The sequence below is a fragment of the Drosophila willistoni genome (genome assembly GCF_018902025.1).
Source record: "Drosophila willistoni isolate 14030-0811.24 chromosome XL unlocalized genomic scaffold, UCI_dwil_1.1 Seg142, whole genome shotgun sequence".
NCBI lineage: Eukaryota > Metazoa > Arthropoda > Insecta > Diptera > Drosophilidae > Drosophila > Drosophila willistoni.
In genome coordinates this window covers 8,218,901-8,242,957 of record NW_025814053.1, presented here as the reverse complement: position 1 = coordinate 8,242,957, position 24,057 = coordinate 8,218,901, and the positions used below count along the sequence as shown (strand labels likewise).

Sequence of the window (24,057 nt, the reverse complement as noted above, 5' to 3'; positions counted from 1 at the left end):
TATTATATGATTGCTGGTTAAACAAGTTCTTCTTCATTTTGTGACTTTTACCAAAAGTCGATAATCAATTCACATAACACAACATGGAGGATCTATTCAACTGGTCACATAACACAATTCCTATCCAGTTCCCAAATCCCCAAACCATGTGCCTGGCATTTGTTGTACCATTTTAAAGCGAAGCAAGTCCAAAATTCAATGTGCCATAAGGTGACTTCTTCTCAATGAGCAGCGACAACGATAAAAATGGCTATGAAGATGCAGTTAGAGACGGAGACGGAGATGGAGATGGAGCTGAAGATGCCAGACTGGCTAGTGCTCACGTAATAATGGCCATAAAGCAAACAGTCGGAGGCAATAACAAACAATTATGCCTCGACAATATCTTGGAAAATGAAGGGGAGAAGAGGGATTTAAATCGGCATCGACTCGCGAAACGAAAGTAAGTAAGTCGCATCTTCTGCTGATCCACACATCATGATGATCATCATGATCATCATCATGATGATGATGATTTGTGTGGCAGTGTGTTGTTTTGGCAAAAAATTTATGCAAGTAGGAAGCAAAACGATGATGATGATGATGCTGCTGCCACCACACACTAAGATGTGGCTCAACGAGTTACCAAGTTTTACTCTATGATATTTTTGGTCTCCACCTTTGGGCCAAGTCATCCCATGACTGTTAATGAAGTTGCCACAAAATTTTGTAGGCATTGTTTGCGGTTTTTTTTTTTTTTTTATTTTCTTTATTTTTGTTGTGTTGTGTTTGGGTTTTCTTCTTTTTGGCATCAATTAAATATATGCAGACATGTTGTATGCCATCATAAGTACTACTACAATCATTTTGCTTTAGGTTAAAAGGGTGTGTAACTTGGTGTGTGTGTGCGAGTGTGTATGTGTCTGATTGTCCATTTCCTGCTACGACTGGGATTCCGGGAGGAATCATTTCCCAATTAAGAAATAAGGGAAAATTATGTAAAAGTGTATTGAAATATATTTTTTACTTATAGAACACATTTAAGATTTAATATTTAAAGAAAACTTCATATAAAATCTTCTCTCCGAATTTTTGGAAAAAGAGAGAAATTAGCTGAGAATTTAGTTTTAGGTTCAATTATACAATTGTTTTACTTATGGAATTCTTCTTCTAATTGCAATTGTTTATTTGTTGCTCATTTAGTTGCAACATATTTTTGATACATGAAAATATTCATTCAAATTCAAATGACATTCAGTGTTATGTTTCTATATTGACCTTTTGGCTTTAACCTTTTACGAACCAAAAATAAGGGCCCCCACACATTACCTTGGCTGAACCTTCTTCATCATCATGTATTTATGTTGCTTCCCTTTGTCAGTGATTATTTAGTCTTTGCCTTTGATAATAATAATAATAATAATAGTAATAAATAATGCTAATAATAAATAATAATAAATGCTGACTAAGTGACATTGTTTGACTGCAGTTGTTGCTCTTGTGGGTAGACCCAAAGATCGATGAGCTAAATGAAATTGAGCTTGATCGTTAAATATATATATATTTCTATATACATATATATATATATATATATATATATATGTATATTGTATTCAATTTCAATTGTGCAACTTGATGGCACGAATGCTGAACTGGAGGTAGGTGTTTTTTTTTTTTTTCATTATTATTATAATATTTGATCATTGTCGGTTTTGGGACAAAAGATCTTGCAAGTCTGACCAACATTTCAATTGCTGTTTGTTATCGATGAACCGATCAAGGCGAAAAAATTAACAAAAACAATATTGACAGAGGAGAAAACAAAACTGAGACAAAGACTGAGACACTGTATTGTAGTCATAAATGCAACTACTTATAAACAATTGAAAAATCAAATAGTTTCAAGTTGCAATATGGAGCAATAACCAATGCAATCACAATAACTAACTAATCCTACGTTATTTGAATAACTAAAATAACTAAACCGTTGATGAAAAATAAATACCAAAATAAATTTACAAAGTGTATAAAGAAGTATTTAGAAAATTATAGCAGTATTTTTTATGCTTTCTAAAAAAAACAATAGATAGAAGTAGGTATAGCTTTCTATAATGTTAATGGACATACTTTTATACGATTGCCTTTTGTTGTTATCGTCCTTCATGATCTCATATTTCAGGAATTTCATTTCAAAAATTTCATTAGCCTTTTAAAGAGCAACCAATCGTAGATGTAAAATCGTTGGAAATAGTTTTACAACGCTCTCGATTTTATACCATGCACCCATTTGGCAATTTGGTTATATTAGAGCCCCAAAATTTATGTATTAGGTATTAGGAAGAAATGTCATTTATCCTATAATCATCTAACATCTATATCTTGGAGAATTTAGAAACTAGAGCCACAAGTATATAGCGGAAAACGAATTTGTTTCAAATTTTCGCCAAGGTTTCCGAGGTTCATAATTAAATTTGCCGCACTTATACTTGTTAACAATATTCATCAATATATAATAATAATATAAATAATAATTTCCTAAAAATCAGATAAAACTAAAGCCTTTAAATTTACCAATTTATTGCAAGGCACGATACATTTCCACAATCCAAATCACCTAAAGCCTTTGAGCCTTAAAGCCTTTAAGCCTACATACTATTCTAACTCCCCAAAGAGATCTATCTAGATCTATATAAGTAGATTCTTCGAATTTTAGAAATCAAAAATAATTTAGATGGAACTAAGCAAACTATTTTCAACATTGAATGATTCTTGAAATAGTACACAGTTTTTTGTATTAATTATTAATCCGCTAATTGTTTAAAGTGTATTGTTTTTAGCCAAGTTAATAGAAACACGGTTAGCTCCTCGATGCCACAAAAAGTGTATGAGGGCAACAACTTTCGGCAATATTGTTCAGATTGCGAATGAAGTGATTTCAGTATGTGTTTGGTTTTCAAGTTTTATCGTTATCGTGAACAAAATGGATTACAAAACTAACCAACGAAAACAAAAAACAAAAAATAGACACAAAGAGACAGTTTCGCCGCCTTTTGTATTATGCCATTTCTCTTTTTTCTTTTTGCTTTGTCCAAACCAAATCCAAGCCCTGTTGCTGCGACTCCGACGACGACGACAACTTAATGCGTCAATTAAATTGCCACTACTTAAACAGCTAAACCCCTTAGCCAATTCCTCAAGCCTTCCCGTTTTAGTAAGCCCTACCCCCTTTGCCTTGCCGAGGCATTTTCCCTTCTTATAGCCAGCTAGCTACTTCTGCAATTGTTTTTATGCAAATTTCTGTTTCGATTGGTTTAAGGTTGGTTTTTCTGTTGTTGTTGGAGTCTTTGGCTAAGGTTTTGCTCTTTGTGAAACAGAAAATCATAATAATGGCCATAATAATAACCATAAAATGTATTCACATAAAATGAAAGGCCTGGAGATGCTGAATCGCAGATGCTGTCTGTTGTCTCTTGTGTCTTGCGCCTTGTCAGTTGTCAGTTTTTTTTTTCTTCTCTTTTTGTGGGCAAAAAGTTGCGCCAGTTTTTTATGACTTTGAACTTGAACTGGAAAAATCAAAAAGACTATACACGAAATACAACAACAACAACAGCAGCAGCAGTTCCAAAAGAAATTCAAAAACAAAAAAAAAAAACAAAAACTGAGCGTCATAAAAAAATGAAAGGATTTGGGAAATTTGAAAGGTAACTCCCTTGGATAAGACAAGGTCATCAACAAATATTGATAAGGTTAATGCAGTTCAAGAGAACTGTCGCCCCTGGGAAGAAAAATAAAAATACACAAATAATACATATAGATTTATAAATGTATATATATAATTTCAATAATGTCTGTTCTAGGAAATGAATCAAGCCAAACTGAAACTGGCAATTATTCAAGGATCCTTTTAAGAATCCGGAATTGCGATAAACAAGATTCTAGATGATGAAAGCAATTTCCAAACAGAAAATCGATAAAATTTGATAGTTTTTTTTTTTTTTTGAATCTATTTCTTTTTAATCGCATTGATTTGATTTTGCCATCTAGGCATCTTTAAATGATGATTGAGGCAATAGGCAAAGCCACAACCTACACCTTCAACCACACACACACACACACAGAGGCACGCATACACAGACAAATACATGCGGTGTCATTGCTGATGAACTCGTCCATCAGCCACCAAATTGTTCCGCACGCTCTGACTCCCTGTCGACTCCACTGGAGTCGACACCGAGACCAAGACCCAGAGTATCTCTCCCTCTCTCTCTCTCTATCTGCTATCTGGCCAAGTGACTTGCGGCTGCTGCAATACACCGAAGATGAAAACGAAACTGAAACTTACAAAAAAAAAATAACCAAAAACAAAAACGAAACACATTTGAAGAAGAAGAAGAAGTTGCTATAAAAACCAAACACTTTGCCAGCGCCATTCACAGTACGAATCGCGACATTTGAACGTTTGCATCGGGGGGCCAAAACATCCGCCATTCGCCAAACCGTCAACCGTCGACTGCCATCCAAGAGATTTATCAAATTGTGTTGTTATTGTTTTTTTTTTATCCCCCCACTGATCCATCCCTTCTTGTCCTCCTCTGACTACTTCATCTGTGGGAAAAACAATTGTGTATGGTTGTTTTTTTTTTTCGTTGTTGTGCTCATGCAAAAACCAAATACATTTTCCAAGTGAATAAAAACAAAAGGAAAAACAGAAGAAATACAGCAATAATTTATTTGTGTGTGAAAACTTCTAAGTAAATGTTGATTGTCTACTGAAGCGGTAAAGGAAAGGAACAACCATGAGATTAGCATTGATATTGGTAAGTAGAAAAAGAAAAAAAAATCAAATCTCAACCCGGAAAGAAAACTTCACTGAGAAGAAAAAGGGGTGTGGTGGTGGGAGGAAAACCGTCTGCTATGAAAAGAAAAGTCAACGCCCACCAACAGACATCTCTTCCTCCTTCTTCTTCATCTTCATCTCCTCCTGCTCAATTTGCATTTGCCACTCCGTTGCAGTTGCAGTTGCAGTTGCTCAGCCGGTCTACAGACCGACCAGCTGGCAGGTGGCACATGCATGTGGTAAAGTGGGAAATAACACCAACTCTGAGACAGTTCAGTGATCCTTTTAGTCAACCAACTAACAAAATTTTGCATAATTTCCCAAAAGAGATCTTACAACATCACATTCAAAGCAAATTGCATAGATTTGGATAAAGTAGAAGTAGGTTATAGTATGATAATTCATATAGATTCATTTGTTGTCTATTCTAAAATATATTTACAATTTCTTAAACATTTTACTAACAGCAATTAACTTTTTAGAATGGGATCTCTTCTCTGTTTAATTATTTAAGGAAGGACTGCTTTCTCTTTGCGTCTCTCTCTCTCGCTCGCTGTCTCTCTCACTATCTGTCTCTGTTCGTTGTTCATCGAAACTGAACTAACTGACCTTTTGCGCATCGTTTGCCCTTCTTCCGTAGCTGTCTGCCCTTGCCCTTGTACATCAATCAAAAACTGACAGCCCGCCTCCGCGCCTCCTCCCCACCTCCATCGCTAAGATGAGCATTTTATTCAGTCCTCGGGGCAGGCAGGTCATTTAGCGTGTTGCCCCCCCGCTAATTAGGCTTAACTTGCTACCATATGTCAGCTAAATAGACCGTTATGCATTTCCTAACAAACCGAAACCGAAACCAAAACCGAAACATAAACACACACACACGAACAACATTAGCAATAATCATAAGCGAAAAACTAATGGAAATGGAAAAAATTTAATAAAAAAAAAAATAAAATATAGCAAGTTTTTGTTGTTGCAATGAGAACTTGTTTTGATGCGGTTTATGTGGTTGGCTTATGTAAAGTTTCCCACAAACAACAAGAGTTTCTTTATTTTTTTTTTAGACTGACTCACAGGACACACTTAAATCTAAAATATTTTTTTTTTGTGGGGGGGGAGGGATGGGTGCTCTTTTTTTGTAAACAGTTAGTTGGTTACTGTAGATGATGATGATGATGATGATTATGCAACCCCAAGACGATTATCCGCAACTAAACTCCGACTAATTTCACTCTCGACTTCAACTCTGACTAATTTCTGTGCGTTGCGTGACTATCGTTTGTCTTATCTTTTAGTTTTAGTAGTTTATTCAACAAGAGACTATCTATCTCTAGCTCTTTCGCACTCTCTGTCTTCATTTTCATGGCTTTTGGCAGAGTGAGGAAAGTTCATTAAACTATTTTGTACAAAGCAAAAGATTTCGAAAAATTTATATACTTTACCAAGATTTTTTCAGTTCAGTTCCTTCAAAAGATCAAATTTCATTTAATCTGGCATAGTTTATTAGTTATTTAATACTCTTTTCTTAGGGATCGCTATGGCGAAGTTTTTCCTGTATTTTCTTTTAATTGTCAATCAATTTGAATTGGAGGCAAGTGAAAGGCCTCATTTCTTAACAAATTTAATTAAATTATTGCACAAAAATGTTAAAAATGATAAATCAATGTGAGACAGGCAATTTGAAGTGGGCTAAAAAACTAGATGGATTATATAATGTGATAGCAACTAGCAGTCTGACTAACTAACTAACTAACTAACTAACAACAAGAAAATGCACATACACAAACAAACATAAATAAGACCTCCCCCGTCTTGTCCCAACCCCTCCACCGCACTACCATCACCACCCTATCCCACTATCCAAAGATTTGACAAAACAAAATAACAAAATAAAAAAATATTTTTTGGTATTTCACATTGTGCCTGAAGCTAGTTTTTTGTTTTTGCCGAAAAAGTCTTCCTGCTTGCAAAGCCTCCGTTGGCTTACCATCGAGTGAGGGGGTTGGGTTGGTCAAAGGAGGGCAAGGGGGGTGGGTAGGTAGGAGAGACTATTAAACTTTACTTGACACACTGTCCCAGTTTCTTTTGCGAGTTTGTTTTGTGTTTGCGTTGTGAGTTTTGTAATTGAGTGACAAAATGCAATTAAATATTTTAAGTATTCGTTAGATTACTTAGTTAGTCAGTTGTGCGCGACATTTAATTGATATATGTGAGTAGTTAGTGTCTACGTGTATGACAGTTTTGAGCACTATGCAAAACGCCTTCAATTTGATTTTGAAATTGAATTTGAAAATGAGGATTGTGTAAAAAACAAACGAATAACAAAAGATTTGAAGAGAGATTTTGTGGCTTTTGGATTTGGGGCATTGCTCAGTTGAGTTCAGTTGATTTCAAGTAGATCTTCACTTTAAGCCGCTTATCGTTTTTTGGCAATGATTATTGTTGATTTTTTTGCCCATAATTATGATTATTAAAGATAAATCAAAAACCGTTGGTCTTTCTTTTAAACTGTTTGACTAACGATCTACGGGCATCTGTTAACATTTGCCCCTCCATAATGGGAGAGCGATCAACTAATGATCTCACGGAAAACCAATTGCACATAAAGACTTTGTACATAAACGTGTCAAAAAGGAAAAATGTTGTGAATTGTCGGCCAGGTCAGGTGCGCACAGATAAACAAACAGACCGACAGTCAGCCAGTCAGTCAGTCATTCGGACATTCAGTCAGTTGAAATGTCAAATGTGAAATCGTTTTTCTTTTATTGATTTTTGATGTCGACCATTAGCCAAGAGCAAAGACATTTTATCGATGGTTTTTGTCTGGGTCACCTTGAGATGACAAAAGCCACACACAAAAGACAACACACCAAAACACAATCCATCGAGATTTGCAACAACTAACAATCACAAGTTTTTTGATTTTGATTTTTGCATTTGTTTTATTTGTGTTTTTTTTTTTTTTTGTCTTTTCATCCATTCAATTTGCAGTGCTCGACAAGCGCCTTGTTGTGCCTGGTCAATGGTCTAGAACGATCGGAAACGACGCCAGCCAAATCATCAGCAGCAGCAACAACCACATCGTTGTCATCATCGGTCAGTGGTTATCCCAAAAAGGTGACAACATTGAAGAAGCGTCCCACCAAAACCGCAACGACCCTCACCAGCAGCAGCAGCAGCATCTCGAGCAGCAGCACCGCCAGCAATGGTGGAACAACCACAAAGCCCAGTAAGCCACGTGTAAAGTTCACCAAATCCACAACCAAGACGACAACAACAACAACCAGAGTGCCCAAGAAGGCAACAGCTTTGGCTGATAGTTTTACCAATTTGCCAGAAGATGATTTGGAATTCATCAAGGAACTGGATAAGCAATTCAAGTTGCATGGCGATAAGATAAAGATCAAAGTGGAAAGATCCAATACAACTGGAGAAGCAGGCGGAAAGAATAGCAAGCGAACCATAGAAGGAGATCTTGGGTAAGTGAGCTTTAAAATGATTAGAGAATTGTACTTATCTTTTGTTTCTTATTCCAACAGCTATGGCTATGCTCATCAGGGTTATGATTATACGCCACCAAAATTCATGTTCTATCCATATTCGCAACACGATATACCGGCCACCGAATCACCCGATGTCTATGGTGGGTATTCACCCTCAGGTTTCGAGCTGCCACAGACATCGCCGCAGCATCAACAGCAGGTGACTAGTGTGACCATTGAACCATCATACTCCTATGAATTGAAGCCTCAGACCAGTTACGAGACCCAAGCGCCACCAGCACAAGAGGAGCAGCATCAGCAACAGGAATTGGAGGCACCGGGGCCAGTACCAGAGCAACCTCAAATTGATTTGCCACACGACGAAGAGCAGCCTCATGATGACAACGGAGGCTACCAAGAGCCGGTTATAGTCCTACGTATACCAGGACCAGCCAAATATGCGGCACATTTGCAAGCATTGCTGCAACAATATCTAGAAATACGTGCGGCCCAATATTTGAGTCTACTGCAGGAAGCCGAACAGCGAAAGCAGTTGCAACATCAGCAGGAGCAGGTGGTTCAATATCAACCAGAAGTGAATTACAATCACCAATCAGAGCCAGTTCAATACGCTGCCATTGACGATGTCTATCAGACCTACAAGGGCAGACATCATCAACAGCAGCAACAACAACAGCAGCAACACTATGTCGAACAACCACAGCCCGATGCCTATTATGGTCCACCTTCTGTGTATCAGCAGGAGACACATCAGCCAACGCAATTCTACTATGCCCAACCCCAGCAAGCCTCATACGATCCAAGCTATCAGCAGCAACCACAATTATATCTCATCGCCATGGCAGCTCCTCCCCAGCAAGAGCACCAACATCAGCAACAATACAGTGGATCGCAACCCATCTATGTACCCGAACAACAGGAGCAAGGCCAGAGTGCTGAGGAAACAATTGTGCCAGAGCATCATGAGGATCATGATTTGCCCATCACTGAAAACAATCCGCGACCCACTCACACCAAAGTGATATTTAATACACAAAACCATGGTGGATCATCGCATATGTATGCCACCATACGACGACCCTATGAGAATGCCCCAGCAGCATCCCAAGAGGATGCCCAACATGCTGTGGATCCCTCAACAAATTATCATCCACATTCACATCGTCATCATCAGCAGCAGCAGCAGCAGCAGCAACAGCAACAGCAGCAGCAGGAGCCAACCCAATCACATCAAAGACCTTACAATTATCATGCCCATGGTCTTAAGCAGCGTCAAAGTCAAAGTAAAAGATCCCCGAAATCCGCGACGGCGGCAGCGGGTCCGGATCAACGTTTACAGGAGATCCGGGACTATGTGAGAGATAAACTCGGTGCCGAAATGGGTTCAGCTGTGGAATACAAAACTACACAATTGCTAGAGGGTTAGGATAAGAGAGATTTTTCAAAAGTTGTGCCTAAAAACAAAACAAAAATTCAACAAAATATCATACAAAAACCCAATGTATTAGTATTTATTCCGAAAGTTAAGAGAAATTCAAATTCACACAAAACAATGAAAATTCACTTCTAATGAGATCCATTTCACATACATTCATATACAAAAACAAAAAATACATATACACAAATCGATTCGATGGAAAACTCATTTTTCATTTGGTATATTGTTTGTTTATTTGTTTTTTCATAGGTTATCCTAAGCATGCTTCTTCAAAAAGTCAAATTAGAGCCCAACTAGATTATGTCGCTCCATTTTCATTTTTACCTTAATTTTAATGTGTTTTTTTTTTCTTGTTTGTTTTTCGTCTCATTAAATAATGGTGTTTAACCCTTAATAACGAAACAAAAACAAAATGTGTTAAATATGTGCAATAATTTAGTTTGTCATAAGATTGATATGTAATTGCGAATTTATACATACTTTTACTTAATAAAATCAAATAATTTTGAAATACTTGTCATCGCCTTGAAAGATAGCTATGTAGTAAAAAGTTTTTAGAACTTTAGTTCAAATCGATCTGAGCCACAGTTGGGGATTCTACATATTTTCTTCTGTCTGTATTTTAGTCAATATCCTTTTTAAAAAGTCATATATTTGCAATTTAAAGCGAATCGAGCGTTTAATTAATTTTTGACCCTAAAAGTATGCCACATTTAAGTTGCACAAGTCCACAAGTTCAAAATGTGCTCATAACTTGATTATAGCGCTTTGATTGGCATCGAGTGACAACCCCAGAGTGTCCTTCAAGAAGCTGCTCAGAAAGGACATTTTAAAGAAGCTGCATGTCCTTCATTCTTACAGCTTTTGTCCTGCAGCAGCCTTTCTAATTTTGGAGCTAGCGAACGAAAAAGATTTGAAAATCTGCCACAAATTCTCGAAACCATTAACTTTTTAAATCCATATTTTAGTCACTTTTGAAATGAATATATTAAGTTTCTTTAAGGAATCCAAGCTTTTAATTTGCTGTAAAACTTTGAGGATACAATTTTTTGCCAATTTTGCAAACAAAAAGTGATATTTTCCTGCCTTTTTTTACCATAATAATATAAATTAACTTTTAAGATATGTAGAACTAAGATACGAGCATAACTTTTTAAAGTTGACTAGAAATTGTCATAGGTAAAAAATTATAATAGTCTCCGAGATCTAGATCTTTATAGGGACTGATGAAATTCTTATAGGAACTATTGATGGTGATCTCGAATGTGTATACTTCATGAAGTCGGAAAAGCTTTGTATTTTTTGGCGAGCTTAGTATACCATTTCACTCTACAGGTGCAAGGTATTAAAATCTTTATCAAAATTATATATCAATTGCAAGTATTTGCCATTAACTCGGGTGTTAAGTGACCAAAACAAATCAAAAACTATAAACAAAGGAAAAGAAAAGCAAACACGCAAAAACGCCAAGAGAGTAGAAAAACGTAAATATTAAATTTTTCATTCGACTAATAGTGGCTAAACATGAGTTGAATTTTTTTTCATACTTTACCACTTTTTGTTTATTTTTTTTTTTTCTGTTTCCTTTTAATTTTTGTTTCTTTCAACGATCAATGGCTTTGAAAATTACTAGTATTATTTTATTGGTTTTTACTTTTTGCCCTGTTAAAGGTTAAATCATATTTGATTTTTGTAAAATTCGATTTGATGATATGTAAAAGAACCTATGTATATTGTAGATGTAGCCATATAAATTGAATATTAACTAGAGACATTGAGCATGTCGCATTTTCCGCTTTTGGCGCTTCTGTAGCCACAGTTTCTCCATTTGCAGTTCGGTCTTTTCCAATTCCGTGCACATTTGCAGCAGTTTATATAGACCACGCTGTTTGGTCTCCAATTTGTTGTTGACAGCCACAAGAAAAGAATTGTCGTCAACTTGTTGCTGTGGTGTCGTCTCATGTTGTTCTTGTCGATCCCCGCCACCCAGTTTTCGTTCGCCCTGATTCACTGGTGACCCATGACGCTGTTGCTGGAGATGCTTAAGTTTCTCCTTTTGCTTGTATGCTTTCTCTTCCAGGGATTCATCGAGAAGTCTAGCGTATTCGCGTTTTGGCTTATCAAATGAGAAGAAGTTCCTAAATTTTGGTATGAAATCCAGACCCAAGCCAGCTGGCAAAGTCTTGGTAACGTTGTCTTTTCTCTTATCGTCTATTTGTTCGATTGTCGGTGATATTTGTCGACGTTTCTCCTTCTTCTTTAGATAGATCTCAATAAAGAAACAAACTGCATGCCCGATTTCAACATCCTGTCCATCAATCAGATTGCGAACACTCAAATCAACTGGTATATCTAACTTTTGTAGTGCTGCATGTAGCAACTGATAGTTGGCATACCAATCCACAACACTGTCACTTTTTTGTTTCACCGATTTCAAGCGTATACTACCCGGATGGACCCGATTAAGGAGACGACACCAGATCACTCCATCGCGCAATTCCTGAAATGAGTTAATATTCTCCTTTAATAATCCATTGATCCATTTTATTCCAGACGCTTCTTGAGCTTCTGGGTAAGTTTTATCTGTTGAATGTATATTTATCATTTGAAGAGAGAGAATCAATTTTGAAAGCTGCAAACGTTTTGGTCTATTAAATGCAATATTCAAAACGGAAATATTAAAGTTAAGAAATTAAATTGTAGTTGTTTAAGCGTTCGTCACCTAAAAGTAACTGCCTAATATTAAGTTGTTCCTGACTTGCAAACATTTTCACAGCCTTCTATTTTGCCATTAAACTGCTTGATTAGTGTTAGAAAATGTCATAATGCTACTCACAGTGAAGTTTTCAACACCATTGGGCGCTAGGTTTCCCCAGAAGTGCTCTTGGGTTCTTGATTTCCGTAATTTTTCCAATTGGGCTAAATCCCAACACTTTCACTATGCATATCTTGACGCAAATTAGTGCTCTCACCTGTTGCCACATTCGTTTAAACGTTGCCTTTTACGTAAAGCAACAAACAATTAGCATAATAAGCCAATGTAATGTGATGTTGCTGCCGCAATGTTTGGTAAATTGTGCCAATTTCTATAATTTTTCTTTTCTGTTTGGTTGGCTTTTCTTTTCTTGTTTTTGTTTTTTTTTTTTCATTTCAGATGCGGCAGCAAAAAGCAAACACTTCCGCTTGAAAAATTTTAATGAGTCTCCTCCTGGTCTGTTTTTTTCTTTGGTACTAGGAAAGGAGAAGATTTGCATCTAATCTCTGCTTAGTTGTGTGTGTGGTAAAAGGGCAAAAATCGAAAGTTTCTTCTTTAATATGAGAAATTTGTAATATATGATAGTCACGTGGCGTTGACATTTAGGCACTCTGCCAGGGCCCCACCTCATCGTCTTTGAAAACGAACTCGTTTATTGCCATTGAAAAGAAGATGAACAACTTTCAATTGGCGTCAAAATTACAAAATTTACAAACTACAAAAAAAAACACACAGAAAACACATCCAAGTTGACACTTTTTTTCCTGGCAAGCCAAGTCAAGTTATGACAATTTCCTGGCGAATAAAGAAACCTTTTATATGATAGTCAAAATGGTCTAGCTTATAACAATGGACCCATATAACATCACAGCAAACAAAAAAAGCAAAAACAAAAACTAATTCACTCAGTTACCTGCAACAACAATTAATAATTTAAACGTGGGCCAGACAGATGGCGAATGGCAGATAGCCGGGGGAGGCAAGTGCAACAAACGTAACATTTTCCAACATTGTCCAAGCGTTGCCGTCGTCTGTCTATACACACACACACAGTCGCACAGTGGAACAAATATTATTAAAGACACATAAGCAAATTTTATGATACGACAAAAATGGGTTTCAGTTAGAATAGTTTAGTAGAAAAAATATAATTAAGAAAAAAAAAACAAAAGGCCATTTGGCTTAAATAAATAAAGATAAGAATTAAGTATTTTGTTTTTAAATTTCCAATTTGTTTTTAAAATTTAAATTCTTATAATTAGTCGGCCTTAGCTCTATTTACCAGTAAGATTATGAAATCAAGAGCAGTATAAAAGCTTGACTTTGAAAACAAATGAAGATTAAGCTAGAAACATTACTTAAAAAAAAAAAAACAAGTTCAACTGTTTATTGGAACTAGAGCTTGTTATTGACCCTTCATATATTCACTACCATTATTTTGCTCTACCAAAATGAGGACACTTTTGATTAAATCAGCCTTATTTATTTAGTAATATTGTTGTTTTTAATTTTACTAAAAATTCGGAATGAAATATTGAAAAAACACGAGTTTTTATATGATTTTTAAGCTGAACAAAGGCACTACTATTTTTTTGCCCGCAGCTGTATATACAGTCGATTTGGCTAGATTTCGTCTGGTCTCACAAGTAATTTTATCAAACATTTTTCAAATAAATAAACAGGATAATTTCGTTAGTTCGTTGGCTATAAATTCTCACCTGTTTTGGAAGCACTGTGAACCAATGTTTATCAAAGTTAACAATCATCGCTGCTATTGCTGCTGGCCGTTGCCATATTGCCAGTTGTTACTGTAGTTGCTGCTGCTGCTTCTTTTTGGCCATATAACGCTATAATGCATCGCCTGCGCTTTTCGCATTTGGTAAGGTTGTTGATCTTCACATGTGAAAAAGCAACAAAAATGCAAAAAAAAAAAATATTTGGCTACCATCACCAGCTCGAAATAAAGTAAGGCAAGAGACATGTACATACATATACATTTTGTTGTCAGAATATAAATCTAAATTCAAAAGACAGCAATGAATTCATTAAAATTAATTAGTTGAGTTCGGGAATTACCACACAACCAGCAAATCCTCGTAGTCAATCGAAAATTAAAGATCGGCTTAATAATTTTTTTACTTTTACTAGGCTTAAATTGCAAAGAGATGGCAAATGTTGTTGCTGTTGCAGTTGCTGCTTTCTGATTAAAATCCCAATAAATTGCATTTAAACTTTAGTTGTTTTCTTGTTAAACCGAAAACCGTTAATTATTATGCACTTAATCACTGACCATGAAGTGGACGAGAAACGCGCAGATGATGATGATGATGATGAAAATGTTAACCGAAAAACTAAACAAAAAAACAACAAAAATTGGTTAGTTGCTTGGCGATTATTGTGGCTTTTCTTTGCCAAATGATAATGACGATGATGATGATGTGGAAGATCAAGATGATGACGAGATGCCGAGGAGAAGGGAAAGCCCTCTTTATGGAGAAAATCGCCCTGGGATATACTAAAATTTAGTGCCAAATCAAAATAAAGAAAGTAAGTCGAGCATTTAGTGAGGGCGATGATATCTTGATTAGCCTTGATCACTAGCTAAATGAGGAATACCTTAATTGGGGCAATGAAAGAAAGTGAAAGCAATAGTAAAATGAAAATGACGAATCAAGGACAAAGCATAAAACATGAAGAAGTAAGCAATGAGAGATATTAAAAAAGGGCTAAGACTTTGCTTGCAGGTTAAGAAAACTCAATTGAAACTTCTAGATAACATTGACTACATTTCCAATGTATTCGAACTTGTGTATTATTAGCTAATAGCTTTAAGCCATATTTTTCCCAGCCGCAAAATATATATGTTGAGGCACATATTCGTGAAATTCGCTCAATTTTTGTTGGCAATTACAGCCCAATAAATGTCTTTCCTATGCAATGATTTTACAGATCGATTATATGGCTATCGATATCCATAAACTGCAGAGTTTGTATGTATGTACGTACTTATTATTAAACACTTTGGCCACTCCACCTGAAGCCACAAGCAGGAGTGAGTGATATTATTTCATTGAACTGCATTTCCAATGGCTTTCAACATTTCAGATGGCTTAATTGGCCAAACGCAAAATGAAAACTAAAGAAAAGAGCCGAAAAACCAGTTGCAAGCGATTTGAAGAAGAGATGATGGCCAAGGAGCCAAAGAGGAGGTGTATATATACATACATATATTGGTATATGTCGGGTCATTATCATTGAACTTAACACGCATACGAAGTGCGTTAATTGGTCGATACAATTTGTATATATCTCTTGCCATTCGAATTTGAATTGTCAATCTTGAGGTGAGAGCACTTGCTCTATAGATTCCTCTCCTCCCCACCCCCACCCCCTTACTTAAACTAACAATCAACCATGGGCTCATTTTCACATTGTCTCTCTCTCTCTCTCTCTCTCTCTCTCTCTCTATGGTGCTCTCTTTTTCTCTGTCTTGTAATGTCTTTCTCTGTCTATCTTTCGCATAAATTTTCCGCGCTGCAACTGCAACAGGCAACGGGGCGGCTTCATTATAAAAGCCACAATTCAAACGCTTTGTGCAAACAATTCAATTTCAGTTTTAGACGCGAAAAGATGTTACCCCACAACATCATCGCCATGGCCAAAACGCATCATTCATACCGTCATCATTGCAGTCATCAACGTTCCCTGTGTCTCCTGCTAATTGTAAGTGAAAGAGGCCAATAAAGGAGCTCACCTGGGACCTTATAATTTTGGATTGTTTTTGTTTCTGTTTATTTTTCTTTTGTGTTGTCAAAGTGTTGTGCAAAGACTATGCTAAATATTCTGAACTCTAAATAATATTTCAAAAATAGTGCGAATTCAATTCAATAACATTGAATAACAAAAATCTATAAGGATTCTAAAGCACATCGAAATGAAAATGGAAAGAAAAAAATACATTTAAGTCAAAGAAAGGAAACAAAATATTTGGAACACCAATTCACTTACTTTGTTTCGAGATTAAAACTGAATATTTTACAAAAAATTTGAAATTCTTCGTTACATTATAAAAACAAAAAATCGTTTTCTAAATTGTAAATATATATATTTTTTTTTAACTATGACACAAAAACTTATAACGTATCAAACTTACAGTATTTAAAGTCGACATGTGCTTAAATATGTACTTAAATGTAATCTACGATATTTCTAAAAAGAATGCCAAAATATTTTATGAAATATTTCAAAAAAATGTTCAATTGTATCATTGTAAGACAGAAAAATGTGCTGGAAAATGAGACCCACCTAAATTTATGGGATAATTTTTAAAGACAGCAAGTGGAAAACTCCGCAAAACTCTCTAAGATCTCTATAGGAGTTCGAAATGTATTGAAAATGAAAACAAATAGGTTTTCATTTTACAATTAGACTATTTAATGGGATAATAACCTTAAACTTGATGGCCTGTCTAATTTCTGTCATGCCAAAGTTGATATGCCCTTGCAAGTTTTTCTTTTACTTTTTACTTACCTTCACTCAAAGAACTATGTTAAAAAGTCGAATTTCCACCCGCTTATAGCGGTTGGAATCATACGTACCCATGTATATGACAACTAACTAAAGTAAGTTAATAACCTTGCAAAGGTCCTCTTACCAACACTATTTTTTGTCCCACCGTTCCTATCTAAGCTATACGACGATATGTATCCCAACTTGATGAAAGTTAGCACAAGTAAATTAAACTAACATATGTTAATCTGTATGATGATTAAGGGCAAAATAAGAAAAGGGACTGTTTTCGGAACTGTTTTTAAACGAACTTATTGTTATAGTGGTCCCATTCAGTTCAATCCGAGATATGCATAACAAATTTTCAATACTCCATTTTAAACGTTCTCGAAGAAGTTTGCGCTGATTTCGACGGACGGATGGACGGGTAGAGAAAGGGACATGGCTATATAAACTCGTCATGTCGTGCTGATCAGGAACATATATATTTTATATAATCGGGGATGCTGTCTTCTATGCGTTTCACACTTCCAACCAATTTGAATGTACCCAATCTAGTCGAACATTTAGTACATTTGACTTAGTATCCTTTGGTTAAGAGGATCATATTTTCAACTTCTTCTTCTTCAGTATCACAGTCAATGGCAGAAAGAAAAGTTGCGTGCCCATAGCATGCAGCATTTCATGCCTCAATCCAATCTCTCAAATCGTTGTGAGACACGAGGCCATTGAACTTGGCTTCAATCATAAGAAAATTGAGCAACTGGCAACTGGCCGACAGCGCCGAAGCGAAAGTGAATTGGTTAACGTTATTTTTGTTTTTCTTTTTTTTTATAATTAGTTTAATTGCAAATACAAAACATATAAGTAATAGGAAAAAAATAAGAAAAAACAAACAAGTAAATGACACTTTACACTATTTCTATATCTCTCATTTAGTTGACCATCATGTTATCGCTGAGCTGGGCGCATTCGGTGACACACGGAACGACGGGGGCACTACGGCGTCGCGGCTCCGGATCAGCTGTCAAGCAGTCTGTGGAGGACTCCAGTGATAAATTGCAATCGATACCCGATCAACTAGCCTTGGCTGCCAGTCGATCGGACGGACGTAGCTATACGAGACGTGGCCTAACCACCAGAAATAAGGATGCCAATGGCGGGAAAGGTAATAAACATAATGTACTCTATTTAGTTCATTATAAGACATGGCTTTGTTAATTAGCCTTGCCACCTGTTTGCGTAATGAATCACTTATTGCAATATCGCCCAAAACAGATTTTGGCTACAGCCAGGTGGAATTGAATTTAATACGACCCGAGAAAGAGTCACACTCACATTCTCACACCAAACTCAGTACGCATTATGGTGCCAATAGTCTGAGCACAACAACAGCAGCAACAGCACCGGCAGCAGCGTCAATACGGTTGGGAGCATCACTCACTATGAACGATGAACAGAGCTTATTGGATGACTCGGAGACGGCTGCCGAGTATGTGGCCAATGCCATGAAATTGGCATATGGAACACAGCATAAGGAACAGCATTTAAGTCCACATAATGTCGCCACATCACCATCATCATCATCTACGCAGCGACCCTTTAGCACGAGCACCGAACATCATCATAATTCCTATCCCATACATAAAATACCAGCCGAGCATGAGAGAGATCATTCGAGAGGATCCCTGTTAGAGTTGCAAATACAGGAGGAACTGCAAAAACAATTGGCTCAACAACAGGCATTGCTTCTAGCCGAACAGCAGCAACATCAGGAGCATCAAAAGCAGCATCAACAGCAGCAGCAACAACAGCAACAGCAGCAACAGCAGCAACAACAACAGCAGCAACAACATCAACAACAACCGCAACAACAGCCACAGCAAGAGCAACAACATCAAACGGAAGAGTTGCCAGCTCCAGCGCCTGTTTATGAAAAGGAACCAGTTACCCGAAGCTATAATTTATATGAATCTACGTCACAACAATCCCAAAGTGGTGAACAAAATGGCTCCAGCGATATCGAGCGAAATTATTTAACAAAGTACTACAACTATCCGTACCCACCGCCACATCTTTATAGGAACATCGAAGCGGAGGCCGAGGAAAAGGTGCGTCTGTCGGCATCCACGGAAATACCCAAATCGGAGATTATGAAACAGATTGAGAAATCGGTCATTAAGTATATGAAAGAATTGGAGGCAGAGGGTAAAATTTTAAGTACACCACAGGAGCAATCGGCTGCATCATCGTCCTCAGCATCATCATCATCACCGCCGCCATTGACAAAGACATACTACAAACCGATCTCATCGTCGTTAAGCTCTGCGGCTGCCTCATCAGAGGAGAAACGTTACAGTAGCAGTACAATAAGGCCCAAGATTCTGAATCAGGGACAGCGACAGCAACAACAGCAGCCACACCAGCACCAGCAATACCATCACGTCCAGCATTCCCAGCAACATACAGTGCATGCCCCGCATGCATCACATGTCATCCATCAACATCCCGCTGGGTATCATCAACAATTGAGTAAGAAACCCCAGCAGCAACATCCACCACATCCGCAGCAATATCAATCGGAAACGGAGACAGCATATCAGGCTCCTGAAATCCCCGTGGATGAGCTCTCGCCCAATGTGGAGTTTATCTATAAAATCAAGACACGGGCTCCCCTGCAAACGGCCACTGTGAAAACGGTCTCCAAGCCCTACACCTTGCCCCTGAAGAGTTCCGAGCACTTTGATCATGGGGCGGCCCTCAAGAATATCGAGGAATTCGATCTATCCCATGTGGTAACCACACCAGAACGCATTGAGGACGACCAACGGGTGACAAGTAAACCGCAAAAGCTTTACTTCAATTCGGAAATCTATCACGATATCAATTCATTGCCCTACAAAGGTGAGAAGCTGCGGCAAGAGCATCAGCTGCAACAGCACCATCTGCAACATCAGGAATATCGACACAAGCTAAAAGCAGCCTCTGATTCGCATTCAGATTATAAAGGTTATACGGGTTACTTTGCCGAACCGGAACCGGAATTCGATAGGGAACGTGAACGGGAACGGGATCTAGTGAAATCCAGCAGTGAATCCTTGCACGATGATGGCTATCCTCTGATTAATCCCTATCAATACGTTCTGAAAAAGGAACCCAAGTACCATGAGGATCTGCATGGCGAACGTGACTCTCTGTGGGATCAACCATTACGTTTGACCAAACACTCTGCACCGGGTGGCATCTACAAGTCGCCCACCGGCAGCAATCTAGAGTATGACAGCTATAGTCCGAAATTTAATAACAATCCCGAGGGCTATGGCTATCAGCATACGTACAAATCCCAAGCTTTACGTGCTGTTGGTGGGGGCGGTGGAGGCAGTGGAGGAGGCGGTGGAGTTAGCGGCTCTGGAGGAGCATCCATCGGCTCTGCATCGGCTGGCAAGCGGGGCAAACGCGGTGGTGTTCCACCACCAGTCGGGGCACAGGGAAAGAAGCGAGTTCGCACAGTTACCACAAGTCCAGGCATTGTTAGTGGTAAACTGGTCAAGGATATGGAAGCCAATTTGGCTCTACGACCGCCACCCAAAAATTAGTCTCATTCATAGAAATTTTCCTTGTCACTCTTTATATGTTTTTTTCCCCATTTTTTTGTTTTTTTTTTTTTTGTTTGTTCTTGTTTTTACTTGGCGCTTATTTTTAGTGTTTTTTGTAATTATTTATTTTTTATGGCCAGCTGGGCCTTACAAGGGGGGGTTAGTCAGCAAACTTGTTAAATAACTTTCAATTGAAACGAAAAAAAGAAACATCTACTACATAATATAATAACGAATAAAATAAAGAATTTAAAAAAAAAAAAAAAGAAAACCAATTTGTTTATTTATTTTTTAATTTACTTAGCTTCCAAGCTGCTTATAAAACGGAAAGAGGCGGAAGTACAAACAAAATGAATGAACAGAAAACGAGTGGCGCCACTGAAAATACGTTTGCCCAGGCGGCGCCACTAGAAATATATCGTTATTTTGTTTTGTTTTTGGCTGAAATAATATATTAATGTCAGCAAATATAATGTTATAAGGTATGAACAAATACTATAATCAAAATACAAAATATTCTCGTTCAGAGAGCAAAGTTTATTTATAAAGAAGATGAGTGCAAAATTTGAATCGGGTTTTCATCGATTTATTACTTCGAGAAATCTTCAATATTGATTTCATTGATGCGGTTTTGAGAAAAAAAGAAACTAAATAAAAAGTCTAATAAATGGAACTTCTTGAAGATAAATTTCTTTTAAGTTTTGAAACCAATCTAATCTACTTAAATAAAATAAACCTTTCTAAAAAACTAAATCATTTAAAGAAAACTCATTCCTAAACATACGTAATCCATTTAAAATTATAATTTCTAATAATAAGCTAGACTAATTCTTAATCTACATAGAGGAGATGTAAAAGGGTATAAAATATATGACCATCAATGTAATATTATATATAGATTGATAGATAAATATAATATACTTACCGATTCGCAAACATAATTGTTTTTTAGCATATTTTAAAATGTCATAAAATTTGTAGGTATATTCATATCTTTTGTTAGATAATTGACAAAGATGAAGATTGCAAGATATCATTCTAAATTTTTCAAATACTCAAAGAAATGAAGGGTTATTGGAACACAACTGTTTTTGTTCTTTCTGTTCTCACTTCAATTTATCGTCAATTCGTAACCGATTTCAAAAAGTTATATCTCAGATTAATCGCAACTTAGCATATTTAAAAATGGCATTAGACACTTGAATATTTTAAATAACACAAGTACTTCAAAACTTTACTAAATTAGAGCTTGAAGGTTTTTTGGAATATTTTGCTCTTCATATTTTTATTTTGATAATATAAAAATTAATTTAAAAGCATTAAAAAAAAGGATAGAACTTTTGAAAATCAGTTAAAATTTGGCAAAATTCAGAGTTTTAAAGAATTTTCAATACTTTTTTAATAAAAGTTGTGTCAATTTAATATATTTTGATAAATGAAAGATCATTAAATCAACTTTTTAGTGATCATACACTTCGACATGATCTATCATGTGCAGTCTCAATATATATTTCAAAAGCTTACTCTTTTGAAATATTTCTTTACTGAAGACTGAAAAAATATTTATTTGGTTTTTGGAGTTCTTCTTTAAAACTGACTTTTTGATAAAAGATCCAGAAATAATGATATAGAATTTTGTATAAATTTTTGGAATACATTTTCCATAATACTCTAGGTGATTTTTTTTTATTATTGATTTAACACAAAGAAAAAAAAAACATACATATTTTTGTAAATATATAAAAAAGAATTTTTTTATAAAATTAAGATTTGGCAACATCGTCCACGATTTTGAACGCAAGTTTACTCATGATGCGAATAATGTTCATAGTGCTCGGAATGATGCACTGGCTCCTCATAATGTCCATGCTCATGCAGATGGGATTCACTGTGATTCTCCAGCACGAGGCCGTGATTGTGATTGTGTTCGGTCTTGGGATGAAGCAGCTTCAACTTCTGTTTGGTGCCACCAATTTCGATTGGTTTCTTAACCAAATGCTGATCCTCCTTCTTGATATACACGGGCACAGCATGGTAATGATGGAATTTAACACTCTGATGCGAGGTGGCATGCTTGTGATCGATCTCGTGATGCAGTTCTGTCTCCTCATGTTCCGGTTCAGCCTCATGATGATAGTGCTCTGGCTCGTGATGTTGTTCGTGATGGTGATCGTATTCATGGATCTTTAGGGCATTTGAGAGGGCCACGAGAACCAAACAGGGCAACTGAAAATGAATTACAATTGAGAGTGTATTAAGGATTCAGTTCCGAAACAGTTGAGATCAGCAAAGATCAGATCGGTTTTTTAACTGTGGAAAGTGTCTTAGGTAGTCATGTTCTTAGTTCCAAGGGATCCGTTAAAGTCGCACTAAATAAACTTTTTCAAAAACTTTTACAATTCATCCTGAATTAAATTTTATCCTGGAGCAATTTTTTAAACACAATTTCTATGCCATGTATTTTGGCCATTACTTATTTTACATCACATTAAAATACAGTTCTATATAAAATTCTTATTATCAACTTTTGCTTACAATAAATTTTAGCATTTTGTAGCACAAAAAAATCACACACAAATATCCAGAAAATCACAGTAATAAAAAAAAAATCCAATATTGGGAGAATCGATTATTGTATATAGCTCTCTGACGATGTTAACTCCTTGAGACAGTCAAACTGAATGTGGCTCATTGGTTGGGACCAGATTCGATTTATAGCCAAATAGCGAAATGTGAAAATTGTCGGCAAAACCGAAGTGAAATGGCGGCAACGAACTTCAAACTTCAAACTAAACGAAATTTATGGCGGCTGCCACAATTGTTGCATATTCACACTCACACACACACACACACACTTACACACACACAAATACATGCTGGATATTGCGTGCAAAACTCGTACAATTAAAACATATTACGTATACACCACAAGGGGCAAGGCAAACGAAACAAAAAACCATTTTCCCGAATGGAAAACCAAAATTCAAACCCGTTATCAATCAATTGTGGTGCGGCGGGTTAACCACCCAAAGACAAACGAAAACCCGTTATAAAAAATAAAAAAAAATTCAAATAATTTTCGATATTTTCGATCTATACACTACAAGTTGAAGGTAAATTCAACAAACAAAAATAGAGAAGAAAACAAAACATGAAACAAATCAAACAGTTTCTTTCTATTTCTTGTTTTATTGACACTAATTGGCCAACTAAACGAATGAATTTTTAAGTTTTTTTTTGGGATATCCCCAACCAAATAAAGCAAAAAAGAAAAAAGAAAACAAAGCTGCATGAAATCCTTCCTGTTTGGTAAGAAATTGTGTTAATTTAAATTGAAGCAGCCGGAAATGAATTGAAATATTTCATATAAAAACTTCTTAATCAATCTAAATTTTGATATTTTTAAAAAGGGAAACAGATAAATAGGATATTGTTAGGACTTT

General features: G+C 36.4%; 4 protein-coding genes across 4 annotated transcripts; 3 read left to right on the top strand and 1 right to left on the bottom strand.

The window, feature by feature from the left end:
* Positions 1 to 224: 224 nt before the first annotated feature.
* On the top strand, positions 225 to 9,882 carry LOC6644836 (putative mediator of RNA polymerase II transcription subunit 26). The gene is made up of 3 exons (XM_047011601.1): positions 225 to 323; positions 7,805 to 8,292; positions 8,353 to 9,882. Exons 1-3 carry the CDS (start codon positions 225 to 227, stop codon positions 9,740 to 9,742), a joined length of 1,977 nt encoding a protein of 658 aa, XP_046867557.1. The 3' UTR covers positions 9,743 to 9,882.
* An 8,084-nt stretch (positions 9,883 to 17,966) lies between these two features.
* LOC6644838 (alpha-protein kinase 1) lies at positions 17,967 to 18,859 on the top strand (the record flags this gene model as incomplete). The annotated part of the gene is made up of 2 exons (XM_023177041.2): positions 17,967 to 18,186; positions 18,297 to 18,859. Coding segments are annotated over exons 1-2 (783 nt in total), but the record flags the coding sequence as incomplete, so codon positions are not given.
* An 18-nt stretch (positions 18,860 to 18,877) lies between these two features.
* LOC111518907 (hybrid signal transduction histidine kinase L-like) lies at positions 18,878 to 20,657 on the top strand (the record flags this gene model as incomplete). Its single annotated transcript, XM_023177085.2, has 1 exon — positions 18,878 to 20,657. A coding segment is annotated over one exon (1,737 nt), but the record flags the coding sequence as incomplete, so codon positions are not given.
* Positions 20,658 to 22,391: 1,734 nt separating this feature from the next.
* On the bottom strand, positions 22,392 to 23,164 carry LOC6644839 (histidine-rich glycoprotein). Its single transcript, XM_002067295.3, has 2 exons — positions 23,150 to 23,164; positions 22,392 to 22,840 (listed from the first exon to the last, which is right to left on the bottom strand). Exons 1-2 carry the CDS (start codon positions 23,162 to 23,164, stop codon positions 22,418 to 22,420), a joined length of 438 nt encoding a protein of 145 aa, XP_002067331.1. The 3' UTR covers positions 22,392 to 22,417.
* Between the last annotated feature and the right edge of the window lie 893 nt (positions 23,165 to 24,057).